Genomic DNA, 19,108 nt, shown 5'->3' with positions numbered 1-19,108 from the left:
AGTTCAAAAAAGGGCAAAGTAAATTCATCTACCTCCATGGCAAATCATTTTTAAGTCTCCATTGTGTCTGCCAACTAGCATCTCAGACCGATTGGCAGTGTTTCCCAACTGGTGGCTAAACTGGAATTGTGAGTGTCCAACACATGACCCCACACAAGACACAAATGAGGAGCCTTTTAGTCAAGTTACCACATTTACCAGGTAAGCCAAAAGGACAGAGCCTCCCACAGTCTAATCCAGTGTTTCTCATACTGGAGTCACCGCTTGTGTAGGGAAAGCCCCTGGCGGGCCGGGCCGATTTGTTTACCTGCCCCATCCGCAGGTCGGGCCGATCGCAGCTCCCACTGCAGGCCAATGGGAGCTGCTGGAAGTGGTGGCCAGTAAGTCCCTCAGCCCGCGCCGCTTCCAGCAGCTCCCATTGGCTTGGAGCAGCGATCCACGGCCAGTGGGAGTCGCAATCGGCTGGACCTGCGGATGAGCAGGTAAACAAACCGGCCCGGCCCACCAGGGGCTTTCCCTACACAAGCGGCGACCCCAGTTTGAGAAACACTGGTCTAACCAAATAGGAGCTGCACTAAACTGGCTTTAGCTGTAAGTTGAGGGGGAGAGTGGTCAGTCTTGAAAGAGGAACTGGAAATCAGGAGACTTCAAGTCTTTTCCAGATCTGTCAATGAGTTGCTGTGTCCTTGTGGCGATGTCACTTAACTTCATGTTAGTTTCCCCATTTGTATAACAGAAGTAAGCAACACTTACCTCATTGGGCGTAGTAAGGATTAACTAGTTAACACTTACAAAATATTCATAGATCTTTGGATTGAAAACACTAGAGAAATGCAAAGTATTACTATTATTAAATCACTCTTATTTTACTATTTGAATTTTAAATGCAGCACTTATTGGTGTCATGACCCAGAACAACTTTTGTTATAGTAGTATGCTTCCAAATTAGGGAAGCAAAAATCACAGTGACAAAACACAAATAAATTATAATAAGCCATAATGCCCACCATCCAATGTTCTGTGACATTAAAGGCAAAAAAAACTTTGTTGTGATTCACCAAAGATTAAAACTACTGTAGCATAAAATTTTATAGAAGTAGAAGATGCAAAAGCAGTTACAGAAGGTACATATACACTCAAAAACTCTACAATCCACTTATCAAAGAGATTGCCAGTTGTATTTCAGGGCAGGTTAGATAATAATAGGCATAATATGGAGTATTGTTATGGAAATATCCTGCACTTGTTGTATTTGATAAATAACTACAAGTAAAAATGAATGAGGAGACATTCTCTCTTGCTACCTTGTTTTAATTCCACAGCACTCATCTTTTGCTCAGTGTGATGCTGCCAGAAACTTTACAATGAAATCCACACCCCCCAAAAGTACGTCCCATGTTGCTGAGCACGAAAGGGGAAGGGACTTCAAGCCCTGAGTATGTTGATAGATAGCAGGGGTGGCTGCATCCCATAGAATTTGATAACATAACGTCATGGACTCTGCCCCTTAATTACAGGAGGAGCAGCCCACTGAGAATAAAGGACCCACTAACTAACTGATGCTGCAACTGGCTCCCTTTGTGACAATTAGGATCAGCCCTCATTTGGACAAAGTTTAGATGTCTTCTCCACTTAAGATTTCTGTTAGCCGAAGGAATGAGAACTTACTTGGAATTCGGATTTTAAATTTGCCACTCTGCCCAAAGCCGCCCTCTATTACTCCATCCTCTCCTGTAGATAGTTTGACTTTTAGCCCCACAAAAATCTGGATGTTGGTCTCCTTCTTAAACAATGAACGACCAATCACACTATAATCATCCAGCACCTGCAAAAGAAAAGAAATATGTATATATATATATATATATATATACACACACACACACAAACACACATGTGAGCCTAAATCATAGAATAACAAGAACAATTATACATATATGGAACACATTATAAGCTCTCATCAGCATGAATTTGGGATGGCCACAAGTCTCAAATGGCATAGTATGTATATAAATACTTATTCTAAGTGAGCACAGCAGTGATAGCCAGGAACTACTGATTCTCATCCCAACTCTTTTCCAAAACTGCAAGGGAACGTCTGTCTATAAGTCATTTTCTGTGCCTCAGACTCACCTACTGTAAAAACAGGGGGGAATAATACTCATGTGCCTCATATAAGTGATGTGAAGATTAATTAGTTAGCTTCTATTAAGTGCTTTGAAATCTTTCCATGAAAGGCAATGGAGAAGTGCAGTTGTTATTAAAGACCTTCACCACAAAACAGTTTATTCCATCACTTACCCCAACATCACTTCTATAGATACTTTACTTCCCTCAGCATCAGTTCTGTACTCATGCCACCTTGGTTTCAGTCAAGCAGGTGATTACTCAGAATTCCTCAATACAACCCTTTAAATACTATATGTAGAAGTGAATTTTTAATCATGTTGATTTGTTAAACCAAAACTCATATGACAGTTGTTCTGAATTTTAATTTCAAGGTTTGTAACCAAGTAGGAGGAACCATTCCAAGTTTGGATTCTTAATTAAGTGATCAGGCACAAGAACCAGCAAGCTTGGTGGGTAGGGTGAGATAAACAACCCTCCCTAAGGCATTATGAAGCATAAGGTGCAGCCAACTGAGCCTAATCCCCAAGGTGTGAATATCTTTGGATGCTACTAACCCCTGGAGTTACTGTACCTCCCTCACTGCAGTAACAAGAGTCTTTATTTGTGGGAAGGAATTAGGAAGCACTGCTTTGTTCCTTTATTACAGTGGAAGTTGCAGCTGGCTTCAGCAACTGTTTCTTCACTGCACCTGAGTGGTCATTTCAGCCAAGCTATTCAGAAAAACGTTTTGAGAGCCACAAATTAGTCTGAATATTCCCTCAGTCCACAGTTTGATACTCCACAGCATTATGACCCGTCAGTTACAAGCTACTCTGATTTCTTAGAAACTTCTGTTCCCTGGGCAGACATTTGCCGAGCCTGCGGAATTACAAGCCACCAATTTTCTTTTCATGTTTTTAAATTAAGCTGCTTTAAAAAAAATACACCACTCTATTCTAGTTCCTGACATTTCTCAGGTGTCTAGTTAAGCAATCTACATTTTTAATTGTTTAAAGACAAAAATGAGCAAGATCAATAGAACATCCCAGCGGAAAAAAAATCTAGAGTTCTTCAATACTGTAGCTCCTAGCTTTTAAATGGTATGTGAAGTACTTGAGAATCACTTCAGTGGAGTGAATGAAATTTCTGAAGTAGGCATTTCAAAAGGTGACCACCACTATGCTACCTAGGCACGTCTCACCCTTTCATTTTGAATACAGAGGGTCTCTCGTGCCCCAATGTGGAGGCTTCTGTTACCAACTGTTTCATTGTAATTGCCTGTAAAGGGGAAGGGAGATCAACTTTTAAAAAATGTAAAATGATTATTTTAATGCATTTTAAGAAAGTTCCAAAGTTATATTTCATTTAATTATTTACATAATTGAATTATAGGGTGAACATTGTGCTAGCGTGGTTTCGTTTTGACTCATTTAGTCTGGCAGGGCTGTCGGAACTACTCAGAGTAATTCCTCTTTGTGAACAACTGTTAGAAGCCCTATTATATAGTTCTGCTAAAGGGAATGGAGTGATAACCTATAATTAATATATGGGTATTGGAAAAAACACTAACAATTCTGAAAGTGTAGCATTCACTTATTACAATTGTCTTGAAATATACTTATCCTTTTAAAATAAGTCTACTCAAATCCCACTCTTGCACTCACTTGAGTGATAAGTTTGCAAGATAGAATCTTCAAATTGTAAGCACTGGGGCAAGGACTCAGTCTTTCAGATATTTACAGTGCTGAGCAACATATTTAATACTCCTCCTCTTCTTCTAGTTATTGCAAATATTCTAGAGATAGCAAACACCTTTTATGAGAGGTCCCTAAAGCATTTTACAAAAAACTAAGTACCACAACATCTCTCTGAGATGGGAAAGAAATACTCTCCTTTTATAAATAGGAGAAATGAGGCACAGAGTGGGTCAGCAACTAGCTTAAAATCGCATCAGTGGCAAAATGTGGAACAGTACCCCCTAAGGTCCTGACTCTCAGTCCTCCACACTAACCATTAGACTGAAATTAGAAGAAATTAACTTCTCACTGATTTATCCTTGAAGACAGACAGACAGACTTCTGAGAGGATGCCCAGCTTCAAGGTGAAAAGAATGCTGATCACACAATCAAATAAAATAGATGCGGAAAATAACACATCAGCTTTTGAAAGATATTTGCTTAAAAATGAACAATCATTTTTCAAGCCCTGGATCGATTTTTGTAAAAAGAAAAGAAAAAAAAATTAAGACTATTTTACAGCCTTTTTTTCTTTAAGAAGCTGCAGAAATGCATGTTCTCTCCCACTGAAACTCAACACTTCCAATTACTTTAACAGCAATTTAGCTCCAATCACTAGATTTCACAGTAATCCCCTTTGAGTTCTCGGAACATCTACTATGCAATCACTTTGCCTATTAGCTGAATAGCCTTTTGAGAGATCTCTCTCGCTTTTTTATGAAATATTAACTTAAAAAGCCGAATGCTACAAAGACAGTAAGGGATATGTGGTCTGTTCTGAAGCAGCAGCAAGGGGCCTAGCAATGAGGGCAGACTAATTTTATTAACTTCAGGGAAACTTCAAAAAGCTTTAGGGCTTTAATGCCAGACAGAGACGACCCCAAAAGTCAGTTTAAGTGCTGCATAAACAAAGGATTAGGGCAAGAAAAAGCTGAAGGCTCCTTGCATTTCTTGTTTATATTGTCATATGACCTAGTGGGAGTGGGTGAGGGCTGCCTCTCTGACTTTAATCCCCCATAGTGTACAGTGGCGTTTCAGTTCACTGACCTACATTACGATAATATTTTTTTTATATTTATGGGCAGAGGTGCAGCATCAAACTCACTTAAGGACTTAAAAAAAAAAAAGGGAAAAGAAAAGGGGGGAAAAAAGAGAGAGAGACCAGAAGTGTTTCTGGCTGCTATATTCTCCCTCTCTTACTTCAGTTAGATCAGCAGCTTAGAAAGGGATTTCAAGTTCAAAGGGAACATCTCTGTTACTCTTGTTTTATGGCTTAGTCCAGAGGACACAATAGCACTGATTTTATGAAATATCCCCTCCTCCTTCTTGGTTTTTGTGTTTGCAGAAAAAAGTAAATAGTACTTTATCTTCATAGGTGAAGAGTGTGTTTGTGTGTATGTCTCTCCCACACACACGCGCGCTCTCTCTCTCTAATACCAAGTGTGTGTACATACACACACACACACACACACACACACACCTACACCTACCTTGATCTAAACGCTACAATATTATATCTGCAACTCTGTAGTTAAGGTTACGTGTGCAGGCATTCAGTGCAAACCCATAATTTAACTCCAGGAAAAATAATTGCTAGTTCCTCTCAAGAGGGGAATCTGGTAACTACACTGTCAAATCTGCCAAATCATCCTCATTTATAGGGTGACACAAACAAATTCACTGTCACGGCTGAGCATCCCCTGAAACAACTCATCATGGACATCTGGAGGGCAAACACAGCCCATGCTCTTATCCCCCATCCCTCAAGAACCAAGGGGAGCAGGACAGAAATGGATGGAAGAAAGAACAAAGGAGGCTGTTGGAATGAGGGGCGGAAAATAATGAGAGAAAAGTTGGGACCAAGAGAAAGCGAGAGAGTGAAAACACTGAAGGTTCAGATAGCTAGAAGGAGACAGACATTTTTCTTTTCTGATTTAGCCTAACATGACTGAAAATGTGATAGAAAATTAGTCTGAGGGTTTCACAGATCCTGGGAAAAGACTGAAGAAGGGAGACACTGACAAGTTAAGAAAAATGGAGAATGAGAAAGGAAAGGAAAAAAACCTAAATGAGGCACTGAAAGTGGAAAGATTTAGGATTAGAGTACATTCGTTATTTTACAGAACGTTCACTTTAGACAACATTGTAATCTTGAAGTTAGTGGCAGTTTGGCTGTTTCTTGCAAAAAGTTTCAGAACATGTTCCCAGCTCTGGAGCAGAAAGAGGACAGGGAAGATGGTCCCCACAGCAAGTGACCCTCTATGGATGCTACAGATCCTCCTCCTTTTCCTTTTTTTAAAAGTTGACACACATGTATTAGAGGAAATAATCCTACACTGGCCCTTGAGAGGATTGAGGAGATGGGAATTGACAGGGATTTCCAGATATAGAGTCTAATTTTTTTATTCCCAAAATATGGTTTTGGTTTTCTTATTGTGAACCAGAGGAATTACTCAGAAGAAAAAAAGTTTTTCAGTCAGCAGGGTCTTTTCCTCATTAGTTAATGTCTATAACAAGGAGCCAAAAATAAGTTAACATAGGCAGAAAAGGAAACAAGACTCACAGCTTAAGGATTCTAACCTGTTCTCTGAGCAATTTGTTTGGAGACCAACCTTTGCAAAAGTATTCTCCCAACTCTGTCTCCCAAATAGACAGACAATTTAACCTCTCCAGCCCCCTTGTACCCTGCCACGGTTGTTTTAGTAAAAAGAAGAACACACAAAAATTGTGTTTTCAGGTGTCTCCCCTGTAACTCTGAGAAGATCCCAACCTCAGGCATATTTTTCACATCTCATTCTTTGCATTCCACACCCTTGAGAGGACTAGCATCATGACACCCATCCTCCTGACTCTGTCCCAGTAAAGTTGGACAGGATTCCATTTGTTACCTAAACCAGCCCGAGGGGCTGAGTGCTACTGGGCACTTCCTCCTAGGACAAGGCACCTTGCCATGACATCAGTCTGAGCTCATAAACTTTAAGGCCAGAAGAGATCATCATCATCATCTAGTCTGACCTCCTGCACATCACAGGACACAGAACCCACCCACTCCTGGAATAGGCCCAGAACCTCTGGCTGAGTTATGGAACTCCTCAAATCTTGATTTAAAGACTTCAAGTTACAGGAAATTCACCATTTACTCTAGTTCAAACCAACAAGTGACTCATGCCCCATGCTGCAGATGTTCCCTGAGTGCTCCACTGTAGGTGTATCTGTGCCCCTGTACCTCTAATAAGAGATTTTAGGTAGCAGTGTCTGTTCAGCCCGCACACGTGCTCTCCCTCCCATGTGGTCTGCCTCAAGGGTATCTAGCACTGAGCAGGCAAACTGCCCTCAGTTCCTTCTCTACTGCGGAGCCCCTTGGCGAGAACTCCAAAGCAGAGGGGAGGAGGGTGGGTTACGGAGCACCTATAAGGACGCATCTGAAGAATCATTGTACTGCACAAGTGAGTAACGATGCAGTGTGTAATGATGCAAGCCTTTCACCTCCTTAGGGAGAATTGGTAGCACAACCAACACACTCTTATTAAGTTCTTGGAATAGCTTAAAGTCATCAGCCAGTGATGGAGGAGGGGACACCACCACTTCGTCTGGTGAGAAGGCGGAGAAGTTTGCTGGTGGGGTAGTTCGCACCTCTAGTCTGGCCTCCTGCTCCTTGAAAGTTTCTTCCTCTGGTTCTGGGGCTCTGGATACCAAAGCCGTAAGGGGATGTCTAGTGGATCCCCTATGGGAGGTACTCGATGCCCAAGAAATGTGGGGCTTGTGGACTGCCCACGGATCCCAGTATGGCCACTGGGAGGGAAAGGAATAGGTGGTGGTACTCAGGGGTAGTGGCAGGGACAGGTGTAAGAGGAGGAGAAGGCAGGAAACAGAAAGAAGGCCAGGGTGGCGCAAATATCAGCAGAATTAAGGGTGATGTGGATGAGGGACCTAGATTTGTGCTGGAGGGTGGGGCGGGAGATTGGGAAGAAGAAAAGAGGAGTAGGCAGAGGTGGTGGGAAATGCAGAGGGATGAGGATAACCAGGAAAGGTAAATGGGGTGGAGGGAGGAGGAAGAGAAGAGATGCTTTGATGCAGAAGAGAGATGTCTAAGAGCCACGGGTGAGCAGCAGATGGACAAGATTACCAAAAATCTCCCACAAAAGATTTAAAAAGTATGCGCCCGGCCCTAAGGCTGAGCTGGCTGTGAAGACACTCCGCCATCATACATGGGGCCACACCAACAGCAGTCCCCAGTGGTGGTGAGGGGATGGGATCAGACAGCGATAACAGTATGTGCAGTTCCTTGCCCCAGTGTCGAGGTCAAGCTGGCTCGGAAGGGCTCCCTGTCATAGGCAAGGCTACCCCAACATTAGCGCCTGTTAACTGTCTCAGTGGGTTGGCTGGCAGCTTATTGTCATCATAAAAGAAACCTGATTTCTGCACTCATGTTGGCAACTTTTCACTTGCTTTCTGGGTCAGTTGTGAAAGGGAACATGAGGTGACAATCTCTGTTTCCAAGGCAAGAAGAGGACACTATCCAGGTCAATTTCCATCAGCCCCTAGCACTGCCGCACTGAGGGATGGGTTTGTTTGTACAGCACCCCACATGCTGTTCTAGAAAGATATTTCTAAATACAGGATGCTTTTAAAGCATTTTATAGTTATTCCTAAAACTTCTCTGGCCTCTCTGTGTCATTTAGAGCCACTGAATATTAGCTACCATACATACAGGTACCACTGACCACATCAGTAGTCTTAGACAATCCTATTGTCTAACAAAGATTTAAATTAATAATGTTTCATACAGCTATGGATTCTATGCTCATTTTATACACACAGAACATCTTATACACTCAATTTACTATAAGAGGTCTTTGACATGTACTATTATTTCTGGTGCTGTGATGTACTCACAACGCCAGTCCCATGTCAACTCTTCCTGGTTCTGCCTTCAAATCTGATCATCAGCCTGTCTTAACCCCATGTAGTTAAAAGAGAATCCCTATCACACTTTTCATTCTTATCTTTATAGGGAGAGCAGGTAGTGAACTGAACACTAGGAAGCTGCCAAAGCACATGTCATTGGGACTGGGCACAAAAAGAGAGCTGGCCTCCCTTAATCTAACACTTGGCACCAGTGGCCCATGCTCCCCTCATGTGGGGCAGGAACCAAGCCGATTTACCCCTTCCCTTAAGCCTTCTTGGCCCCAGCACCTGGGGCCAATTGCCTGTACCTGCACCATCTGGCTGCATCTGATGGGACTGGAGGTCCTTCAACTATGGGCGGGGGAGTGGAGAAGGGAAGAGAGTTAAGCTTGACTGGGCTCCCTCATGATGACCACCCCAAACCCAATGTTCTATCACTTCTCTGGGATAACAAATTTCTCCTGCTGTTAGCTAATGTAATTTGTCCTGTACCTCAAGTGGTAGCAGTCTGTGCTACAATGCTGAGGATCTAAGGGTCAAATCCTGGTAATGCTATAGGGTACAGGTGGCTATAGCAGTTACATCTGAACAATAGAATTTGACTGTTTTACTTTAAAAAAGACCTAGGAAATTACATTTAAAAATGTTAAAAGTATGTTATTTAGGTTGCAAATCTGACACTCAAAAGTTAAGAAACATCAACCTTAATTTTAACCTCCTGCTGGATATGCCCTATGATACATTCTTTAATTACATGATCACATACTATTTTCTCCACAGGTTGCCTGTCTTATTAAGCGCACAGGAGGGAAGCCCAAGGTTGCATGGACATTTAAGATTTCATGGGCCACTAATTCTGGCATTTCCTAACTTTCAAGAGCTTTAATTTGCAACCTAAATAATATTTTTGTCATATGCTTTTATATTCAATGAATAAAATGTTTTATCAAATGCTTTACTCTCAAATTAATTCATCCCCACATGCAACTCTGACACAACCTCAAAACTGAAGTGCAGCTGTCTATACCCTTGTAAGACCCCAAAACATGTCTGTATTTTAAATTTATTATAAAAAATAACCTTAGGTGCTACACAAACCTTGTAAGATTCTACTGCCCGGTCATATGGAGCATGTAATTTTTGTTGCATGAGTAAATTATCAGTTTTTTCATAAGAGCCAGTGAGTTGATTTTGTGCCTCTGATGGCAAATTTGTCTAAAAAACGTACTTCGTCTGTGTTAATCTACATATTGTAAAACATCATTCTTCCACTTTATTAGTGATCATCACCACCATTTTCCTCTCTGGCATTATTTAACAAAGACGGCTTTTCAGTTTAGAAGTTTATTACCCCCACTTGCCCAACCTTCACAAAACTCCTCTTGCTCAAAAACGGAAAAAGAGCCAACAAATAAACACATCTTTTATATTTATATTTTATGGTGCATTTTTACCACTGAATGCACTATGCATTTTTTATTCACCCGATTGCCTTCATCTCTGTGTTATTACTGTATTTAGCATACCATCAGCAGCCAAGCAGAACCAAACAACTCCATGTTCAGACTTCAAAGCAGGTGAAACATTAATTGTGGCGTCTGCATGTTTACAGTAGATGGAGTGACGTCTACCAGTTCTCCCAGCAAGAGTCACAGAAGGTTCTGCAGACAGCTCAGGTCACTGCTGTGCTTGCAGACCTCACACACCAATTATGCATCACCATACGGTTTGTTCACATTACTTAACTCTGTGTCTTCATGCCATATTAGTCATCTGGATTTAGTCTCCAAAGAGCATCACTACCAGACTGATGCCCCCATTTGAATCTATTGCTCAACTGTATTCTACTTGATCTCCAAAAGGAATATCGCATCCTGGACATTAGCCTTAATAAGACCATAAAAAATCCTTACTTAGGAATAAGCAAGATGTGGGAATATTCAGAGGACACCTCCAAAGCATATTTTCCACGATTCTTGGGGGCACCACTCCCTTGAATCGTTTCCCTGCAAAAGATAATTTTGGGAACAACACTGCTGTGGGAAACACTCTGTATGCCCAATGCAGAAAATGGTGCTATGTCAAGCTGTTCTCTCATGATTGTCCATTCATTCCAGACAGCAAAGCTACTTTCTTTCCATACTGACTAATGGTGCCTTCAAACTAAGTCAAGTACTTCAGCATGCTGGGCATCAGGGCTGGGTAGGCAACACTGGATGTTACCCTGTCATTCGTGGGTAAATTCATTTTCCTTTGCTCACATCCAGTTCTTCATATTCCCCATTTCTATCTTCTGTGCTTCTTAAGACTTTGCACTGGATCCTATCAATCACCATATTATCTGAGCACCACCTATTTGGAAAGGCCCTCAGTAGCTGTTAAATAAGGGATGTTCACAGAAGCCTTCCAGGGATCCAAATGTCATTCTGAGGACATGTCTATTCAGGGAGTGAGACTCCATGGTATGGGTGCTGGCACAGCAGCAGTTTGAGTTGCTGCTGTACCATTGTGGGGAGAGAAGTCGTTAAAAATCATTGTTTCCTGCTCCATCCAGACCCCAACAAAGTGCACTGCATTTCTGATGAAGTCCTAAGAATTCCTTCATCTTCTGCTCTGCCTTCATCCATCCTCAAAGGTCATATTTTTTCTGGCTAGGGACTGTTTCAAATCATGTCAACAACACTCAAACCTCCAAAATGAATAAAATAGAAAAAACCCCACAACCCTACCCCCCTCAAAAAAAGGTGCTGCTTTCTCCTTCTTCCAGGGACAGAACATGTTACCTATATGATCCCCTCAAGCCTCCAGCAATATGAAAGTACAAAGCATTAGCCAGCCAGCAACCAGCCAAACTCAGGAGCAGCACACATAATGAATAAAATTGGAATCTTCCATGACTATAACGATACATAAAAGGCTGCAAGAAGCAAATGCCACTCAATGCTTACCACCAAATGAACCAAGTCTAAAACAGACACAAATAATCAAGACGAAATTTAAGGATAAGAACAGAAAATGCACACTAGAGAATGAATTCTCCTTTTGGTTTTAGAGGACTACAGATAAGTAATGACTACATAGCACCTTTGGGGCTGTGTAGGCAGGGTGAGTACCTTCTCTTACAAAGGACTTTATATTATGGTTACATCAGGAAAATATCCCTGCTGAGGTGTGTGTTTATTTTCACTAAACAAGTCTGAAACAGCAAGAGGTGCAGCTTGTGCTTTGCAAACAAGGTGGAGGGTTTTCCCCTTTTGTTTCTTCCACTGAGTTACTGATTTACGAGCATCCTCCACAATGGACCCAGCAACCACCACCACGGGATAAATCCTGTTTGTGCAAACATTTTCAGAACAGACAGCATATCTGAGTCATGCAGGAAATCATAACTTGCTTCTACAGTTCACCCTTCACTCAAAACTCATTGCAATGAGAACCTACGTCCATGGAAACCCATAAAGCAAAGAAAGTGAGAGTTTTATCTCAAGGGCTAAATGTTTCGTGCATCATATTGGAACTGGTTAGTATGAATTGGGGGGGGGGGGGGAAATCCCAGTAGAAAGGTATTCCAGTATTGGGACTCTGTACAGTTTGCCAGTCTCTCCAAGTGAGCGATATTACAGCAAGCAGATGCCATGGACAAAACTGACAAAATTATAGCAAGTATGACTAGCAGTTATATGACTGAATGGGAAGTCTGTTGGACTTGGGGCTTGGCTCTATCACTGTCACTGTGGGAGACTCAGTAAATTACCTCTCTAGCCTTCAGTTTCCACATTTGTGAAATGGGATTACTACTTTCCTACCTCACAGGAAGGTTGCAAAAATGAATGCCAGTTTCCTCACACCATGACCTGCACAGCTGGCATCTGAAGTATCAGATAATTGATGACAGTCACTACCAATCTTGATGCCTCAAATATATCAGACTTGATGGATGAACTGACTGATCCAGTATAGTACATTCATGTTCATCCAAATATTCCATTAGGCACTGGTCATCACAGACTTATGAAAATAAGGAATCCAATACAGAGGTACCAATCTCTCCCCAAGCTAGCACTAAAGCCATGGTTTCATTCCCTGTTGTTTCATTACAGGTTCCTGCATCTTTCTTCATACCGAATGACCCTGGCAGCAACTGTGGCAAGATTTTCAGCTCCTGTTCCTACCTTTTTGTTTGTATAATTCACTTTGTTGTTGCCAACCCAGCTCTTTTGTCTGCTAAAGATGCCTTTGTCTGAAAGAACAGTCGGACAGCTTAACATGTATAGCAACAGTAGATCCTCCAGCAGAAGGGTCATTGTCCCTCCTTATATGTAGTCCTGCAGAAAAAGACACCGATCATAGAAACTGAACAAGACATCTTTTCACAACTGATTAAGTTCAACAAGTACACCCAACCTCAAGTCTAGACACACTTATTTCAGTTTAAGAGTAGTTTAGTTTGGTTTATGTTAAACAGATTTCTAATCAATTTAAATTAAGCCAGAAAAAACCTGGTTTAAACCAAAATAAGAGTGTCCACATGCTCTTTTGCACCAATTTAAGCAAATCAGATTAAAACCACACCATAAAGTTAACATGGTGCGATTTTCTGATGTAGAAAAGGTCTGGGTGAGGCCATTATCTCATTGCTGATTAACTGAAAATTCTCCACTATGGCCACGAGTCTCTCTGACACCCATCGCCCATGCATCTGAACATCAAAACACCACTGACTGACTCAGACAGGAGGTGGCCTTTTAGAAAAGAAGTTACCAAAATGTTCTTCTGAACTAGCTATAAGATACTACTGTGGTGAGTGCAGTACAGACCCTATACGTAAATAAATTACCAAGAGTGGGGGAAAGAATAGTTGAGGACACATTTCAGACATGTAACGTTTACAGTTCACTCACTGATCATAATAGAAAGTCTTTAACACTTTCACTTCCAGAGCTCCACTGTACTTGCTATGTTCCTCCTGTTTGTAGCATTAAATTGACACGACACCAAATGATAGATAATGTAACCAGTACACTGAGCAGCACAACAAGAACATTCAATACCTAGATGCGTATGCAATATTCACAACCCTGAAGCAGTTCAGCAGAGCCAGTAACATTATGCAGGGATTTAAAGAAGCAGTGCACAAGCTAATTCAGAGAGCACTTGGAGGGCGGTGGGGAAGAGGGGGTTGTGTGCGGGGTTTGGTTTTGTTTTAACACAGTGTTCTCTCATTTGATGATTCCACCCTTTTTGAAGTGGCCAGAATGCCTCCTCTCTGCTGTCAGATAGCTTAAAAGCTATGAGGAAGTGCCACTGTATCATTCAAGCTAAATCCATTAAAAATAAGTCTGAGAATGCTGGAGACTTAAATTAATTTACAGTTCTTACTATTTCATAAGTGCTCTGAAATTAATCAGTAGAAACAAAGAGCAAAAGCATAAATACCTGATTTCTCCTGGGTTAACTGGTCATTAAACTGTTGGGGGATTTATTTTAATTCCAACAGCAAGCAGGGGGCTAGGAAGCATCCACATTAGATTACATGAGTACAACATTTTACAGGTGGATACCACCGAATTCCACTACAGTCTGGTTACAGGAATCGGTTTTCCCCCACTGAAACAGGAAAGCCAAACACTACATACCCCAGCCTTCCTCTCTCATTCCCAGCCCTTCAGGAAGTTATGAAGCCAATTTTCCCTAACAGTATTCTCAGGAGGGAAAGTTAACTTCCCATAAAGGTAAAATTATTATTTTTGTGCCTCCCCAGAGAAGGTCAGGAGGGGGGCCACCAACTTCCTTGCTTTAGCAGAGAGAATGAGATTTTCCTGCATCAATGCCAAGAACAGACACCCTAAATTCAATGATCCTAATCTCTGGCTATCCATCAGCAGCAGGGTGGGACCAACTGATTCAGAATTTCTATTAACTAGAGACTTTTTTGTTTTAAGTATACAAAAAAAAGGCACTGCACCACCAATTGGTTCCTGGTGCTCTCCACTCACCAAAATGATCCATTTCATTCTATTCCCTCAATATGAAGCCATAAGTACTTTCCCAGCAGACCCATGGTAATTGGCACCGTCCTCTTCCCATCAACCCTCCAAAGGCCTGATGTACTCCTCTATCTTTACACTCAGCCTATACTATAGTAACATGTTCTGCCATATTTTTTTGGCATATACTGGGGGAAAATACTAACTCTGAATGAAACACTGTTCCACAGTAACCAGGATCAGAATGATTTTTTTATCTATATGCCATTTAGTATATACAGGCCTAACACAGATGATGAGTTGATGATTTTACAGTAGATCCTCACTTGTAAAACCAATTGGTGTTAGTAAAGAGAGTGATTAATGCCCCCATTTTCTAAAGTTTTTGTGACAGTTCCACGACTGGAAAAAGGTAAGACATCTGCCATCCATCCTAGCCCACCGTAGTGCTGTTTTAAAAGTTACAGGGATATTTGCTACAATTTACTAAAGATATCAGCTTCAGAGATTACTACACTGGTCAAATAATTTTTAAAAAGTAGTCGCTTGTCTGTTATTGATTCATATTATTCAATTATTTACAATTATATGGTAATAATTTTACAACTAATGGGACAAAATTTAATAAAATTATTCATAAAAATTGTATGACCAGCACTTAAAATTGTGAGATACCAGTTAGTCCAGGGGTTCTCAAACTGGGGGTAAGGACCCCTCAGGGGGTTGCAAGGTTATTACATGGCAGTCGTGAGCTGTCAGCCTCCACCCCAAACCCCTCTTTGCCTCCAGCATTTATAATGGTGTTAAATATATTTAAAAGTGTTTTTAATATATAAGGGGGGTTGCACTCAGAGGCTTGCTGTGTGAAAGCGGTCACCGGTACAAAAGTCTGAGAACCCCTGAGTTAGTCAAAGCGTACCACAGATATTCACTGTAGCCTCTGAGAGTAGTACATAATTGTTCAAACTATTTACCAAAGTACCCACAATTCCCTCTGTAACATAAGGGAAATAATAATAAATACTGAGTAAAGAAAGTTAATCTGAATCCAGATCATTTCAGTTTAAAAAAAAAAAACACCACCAGAGTCTGGGCCGCCCTAGTTTGCACCAACTCTTGTTCTCATTAGTCTTGCTAATATCCACATTCAAGCAGAAAAGTCACAGACAAGCCAGGTTTCTCTGGCAGTTACCAATGCTACCAGCAGTAGGAGCTTTGCATAAATTGAAAGTTCTAGTAGAGGTGAAGGAAGTAATTTTTAGAGCTGAGAAAAGGTGCCAGAGCATCAACAGAGTATAAATGGAACAAGACAGAACAGAAAAACTGGTATTAAAATGTACAGATGAGACAAACACGATAGAGCAAATCCAAATTTCCCCAAAGTTGGGAAGGTAGGGTGCTCTAGTTTGGGACTGCCACTATCTACTGGCAAGGAAGACTAGCTATTTGAGAGGAATGAAATGCACATAAACCTCCAGGTCAAGATTTTGAATAATGACTAGTGATTTGGGGTTCCCAACTTGAGATGGCTCAAAAAGGACCTGATTTTCAGAAAGTGCTGAAAACTATATTCTCTGAAACCTACACTTCTTCAAGGAATATCAAGTTGGGCACCCAAAAACTGAGGCATCCAAAAAATCACTAGTTGTTTTTTAAAATCCTGACCTCCAGATTTAGTAACGAAAGCATGGGGGAGAAGCAAAGTGTCCCTGGAAAGCAGCAGCTACAACAAGGAAAATACTACAAAATACTTACTTTTACAGAGATATTTGATGTCTCAGGGCTTGTCTACATTACTGCTTAAGCTGATGTAAGCTTACGTCACTCAGGGGTATGAAAAAGCCACCCCCCAAGCAATGCAAGTTACATCGACCTAAGCACCCTCCACACTAGTGCTAAATTGGTGGGAGAGCATAGCTTCTGCCTCTTGGTTGAGTTGGAGTAATTATGCCTATGGGAGAGCAATCACCAGACGCACGACAGCGGCACAACTGCATCAGTGCAGCTGTAGCATGGTACCATAGACTAGCCCTCAGAAAGAAAGGAGGAAGAGAGAATTACAGATGAGTAACAACTAATTGCTTGTTCAAATATAATTAATAGTCAGTGCTTTAGAGAAGAACCTCATTAATATGCACCTGTTGCAGATTACAAAGTAAACAAACAAAAAAAATAAAAAATTCTGTACTACAAAATGTACTGCGACATTTATTTTCATAAGTGTTTAGTTCTTCATATAAAATGTATTGTACAGCATCTCACTACAGCAGTGTGCTAAGAAACGGGGCTGAGACTGCTACAGATTGTTTTGTTAGAATGATCAGGTTTTTGTCTTACGAGAATAAAAATTAACAATTCTCTGCTATGGTATAAGTTAACAATATAATAATGCTTAGCAATTATATCACCTTTTAAATTTTCAAAGCACCATGTAAACACTACTGGTTAACATTTACATTAATATTGTAATAAAAGGGTAACTGATTAAAAATGTGTATAATTACATTTCTAGAATTCCTTTCACTACAAAGAATTCCAAAGTGTATTACAGGCATTATACACAAATGGTTATCCACCCATTACTGAAATGCAGTCACAACTGAGGTAGACCACCAAAGCAATACAACAATAGTTTAATACAGAAAGTGAAGAAAAACAACATACTGGAAACTGAAGGGTCTGTAAAAATAGTCACATTGTAATTACCCAAATTAAATCTTAGTCGGGACAAATTTCTTTACTCTTGCAAAAAGTCCCATGTATTCTTTAATGATGGGTTGTGTTTGCACCGTGACATGACTTACCATATGGTGTGTGTGACATGTGCATAATATATAATATTCAAGGCACCATGTACTCAGTGACAAGCTTGATCTAAGTCCTGTGGCAATGTTTCTGTATATTGTAGCACTCCAGTGCAGACAACAGGAGATTCTGTGGTATGTTGAGATAAATTTTAATCACTGAGGTTTTTATTTAATTGAATATGAAAATAACAACAATCAATAGTGTTCTTTAACCTGACATTAATTTCTATCTATTTTACGCTGCCTCTACATTTTTAATATTCAATGTACTGCACAATTTTGGACTGAAACTATAGAATAACTGTACTATACATGCCAGAGGAAGCAGAGGTTTTGTTAGCTGGGTAGAGGAGAGTTGGGGCTCCTGAGAAAGTGTGGGAGGCCGTTTGAGTTTGCGGACAAACACACCAGCTAAAGTGTTAAAATGATAAACTGTGAAACAGTTAATGTTGACAACGGAATTGAAACCATTAAATTTCTAACTTACACCCCCCCGACAAAGGGATGGTGCTGTTCACACCCTTCTCAAAAGCGATGGGTTTTGAATGACTTCCAGCTCAGACAGGAAATACTGGATCAGCTACGTACAATCTTTCACGGGTTTTCTTTGCAAACAAAAGGCCTACAGAACTAAATTTTTAAAAAACGGAAGCAGGAATTATGGAGCATAATTTGGTGGAAAATTCCACAGTACCGTGGTATACTTGGGATCCAGATCACAACACAGACTAATTTTATTTTGGCTGCATAAAGTACTAAGAAATATAGCTTACCCTCTCCACTTGTCCTTCCTTATGCTTCAATTTGTACACTTTCAGCTTTGGAAGAAAAGTCTCAACGTAGTTCTTGTCTTCCATCCCTTGAAGCAATACCCCATGGAACGCCAATCTGCAGGTGTTTGCATGAATATCAGTATCCAGCTTGGAGCCAATCACAAGGCAAAATTTAGGACAAGTGACAGGCTTTTCAAACTCCAGTAAAGCCCATTGTTGCCTTGGAAGCTGCCCTTCTCCTGTTTGGTCATTTTCCTTGTTTTCCTCTGAAGATTTTGAGCCCTTGGATAAGTATTCCTCTTGATAAAGATATTCCTTTTCAAAATCAAAAGCATTCTCCAGGGGTTCTTTGCTGAAGTCAGCAGGGGCTGGGCTGAAAAACATCACTCTTCCCATGACTGTTTCATGACCAACTGTGATGTGAAACTTGGCTTTGGTCTGAAGAGCACCACGGAAATACTGGATTTTCTTCAAGGAGATGACAGCAGCATGTATGGTCTGGAGAGATTCTGGAGTACAGATTAGACCTCGTTCTAGCAGCTTGGGATCAAACTGGGTCACACAGACGCCTACTCTGTCACCCTGCATGGCATACGTTACAGGAGTATGGAACATCTGCATAGATTTGACTTTCTTTGTCACCTGTTTAGGAGGAAACAAGAGTAAGAAAATTAACTGTATTTGTATTTACCTGCATGGAATGAGTGCCAAATCACAGTGTATCAAGCCCTGGCTCTCTGCTAAAGATTCACATCGTCCAGAAGAGACTGAAATTTAAAAAATGGAAAGCA

General features: G+C 40.9%; 1 protein-coding gene across 5 annotated transcripts in view; it reads right to left on the bottom strand.

The window, feature by feature from the left end:
• Window positions 1–19,108, bottom strand: part of EEFSEC (eukaryotic elongation factor, selenocysteine-tRNA specific) — a 187,085-nt gene that overhangs the window by 51,505 nt on the left and 116,472 nt on the right. For 3 of the 5 annotated variants that reach the window (XM_045025148.1, XM_045025146.1, XR_006581210.1), the window contains exons 5-6: window positions 18,318–18,959; window positions 1,669–1,825 (exon numbers count right to left, since the gene is read on the bottom strand). In XM_045025148.1, coding sequence (XP_044881083.1) covers window positions 1,669–1,825; window positions 18,318–18,959 — 799 coding nt within the window. Of the gene's footprint in view, window positions 1–1,668; window positions 1,826–12,937; window positions 13,076–18,317; window positions 18,960–19,108 lie in introns of those variants that run through there. The other 2 variants (XM_045025149.1, XM_045025147.1) reach the window with 2 other exon arrangements.

Source organism: Mauremys mutica, chromosome 7 (assembly GCF_020497125.1).
Source record: "Mauremys mutica isolate MM-2020 ecotype Southern chromosome 7, ASM2049712v1, whole genome shotgun sequence".
NCBI classification, from domain to species: Eukaryota; Metazoa; Chordata; order Testudines; family Geoemydidae; genus Mauremys; species Mauremys mutica.
Note: the sequence above shows the minus strand (reverse complement) of the source record. Positions and strands in the feature narration are given on the sequence as shown.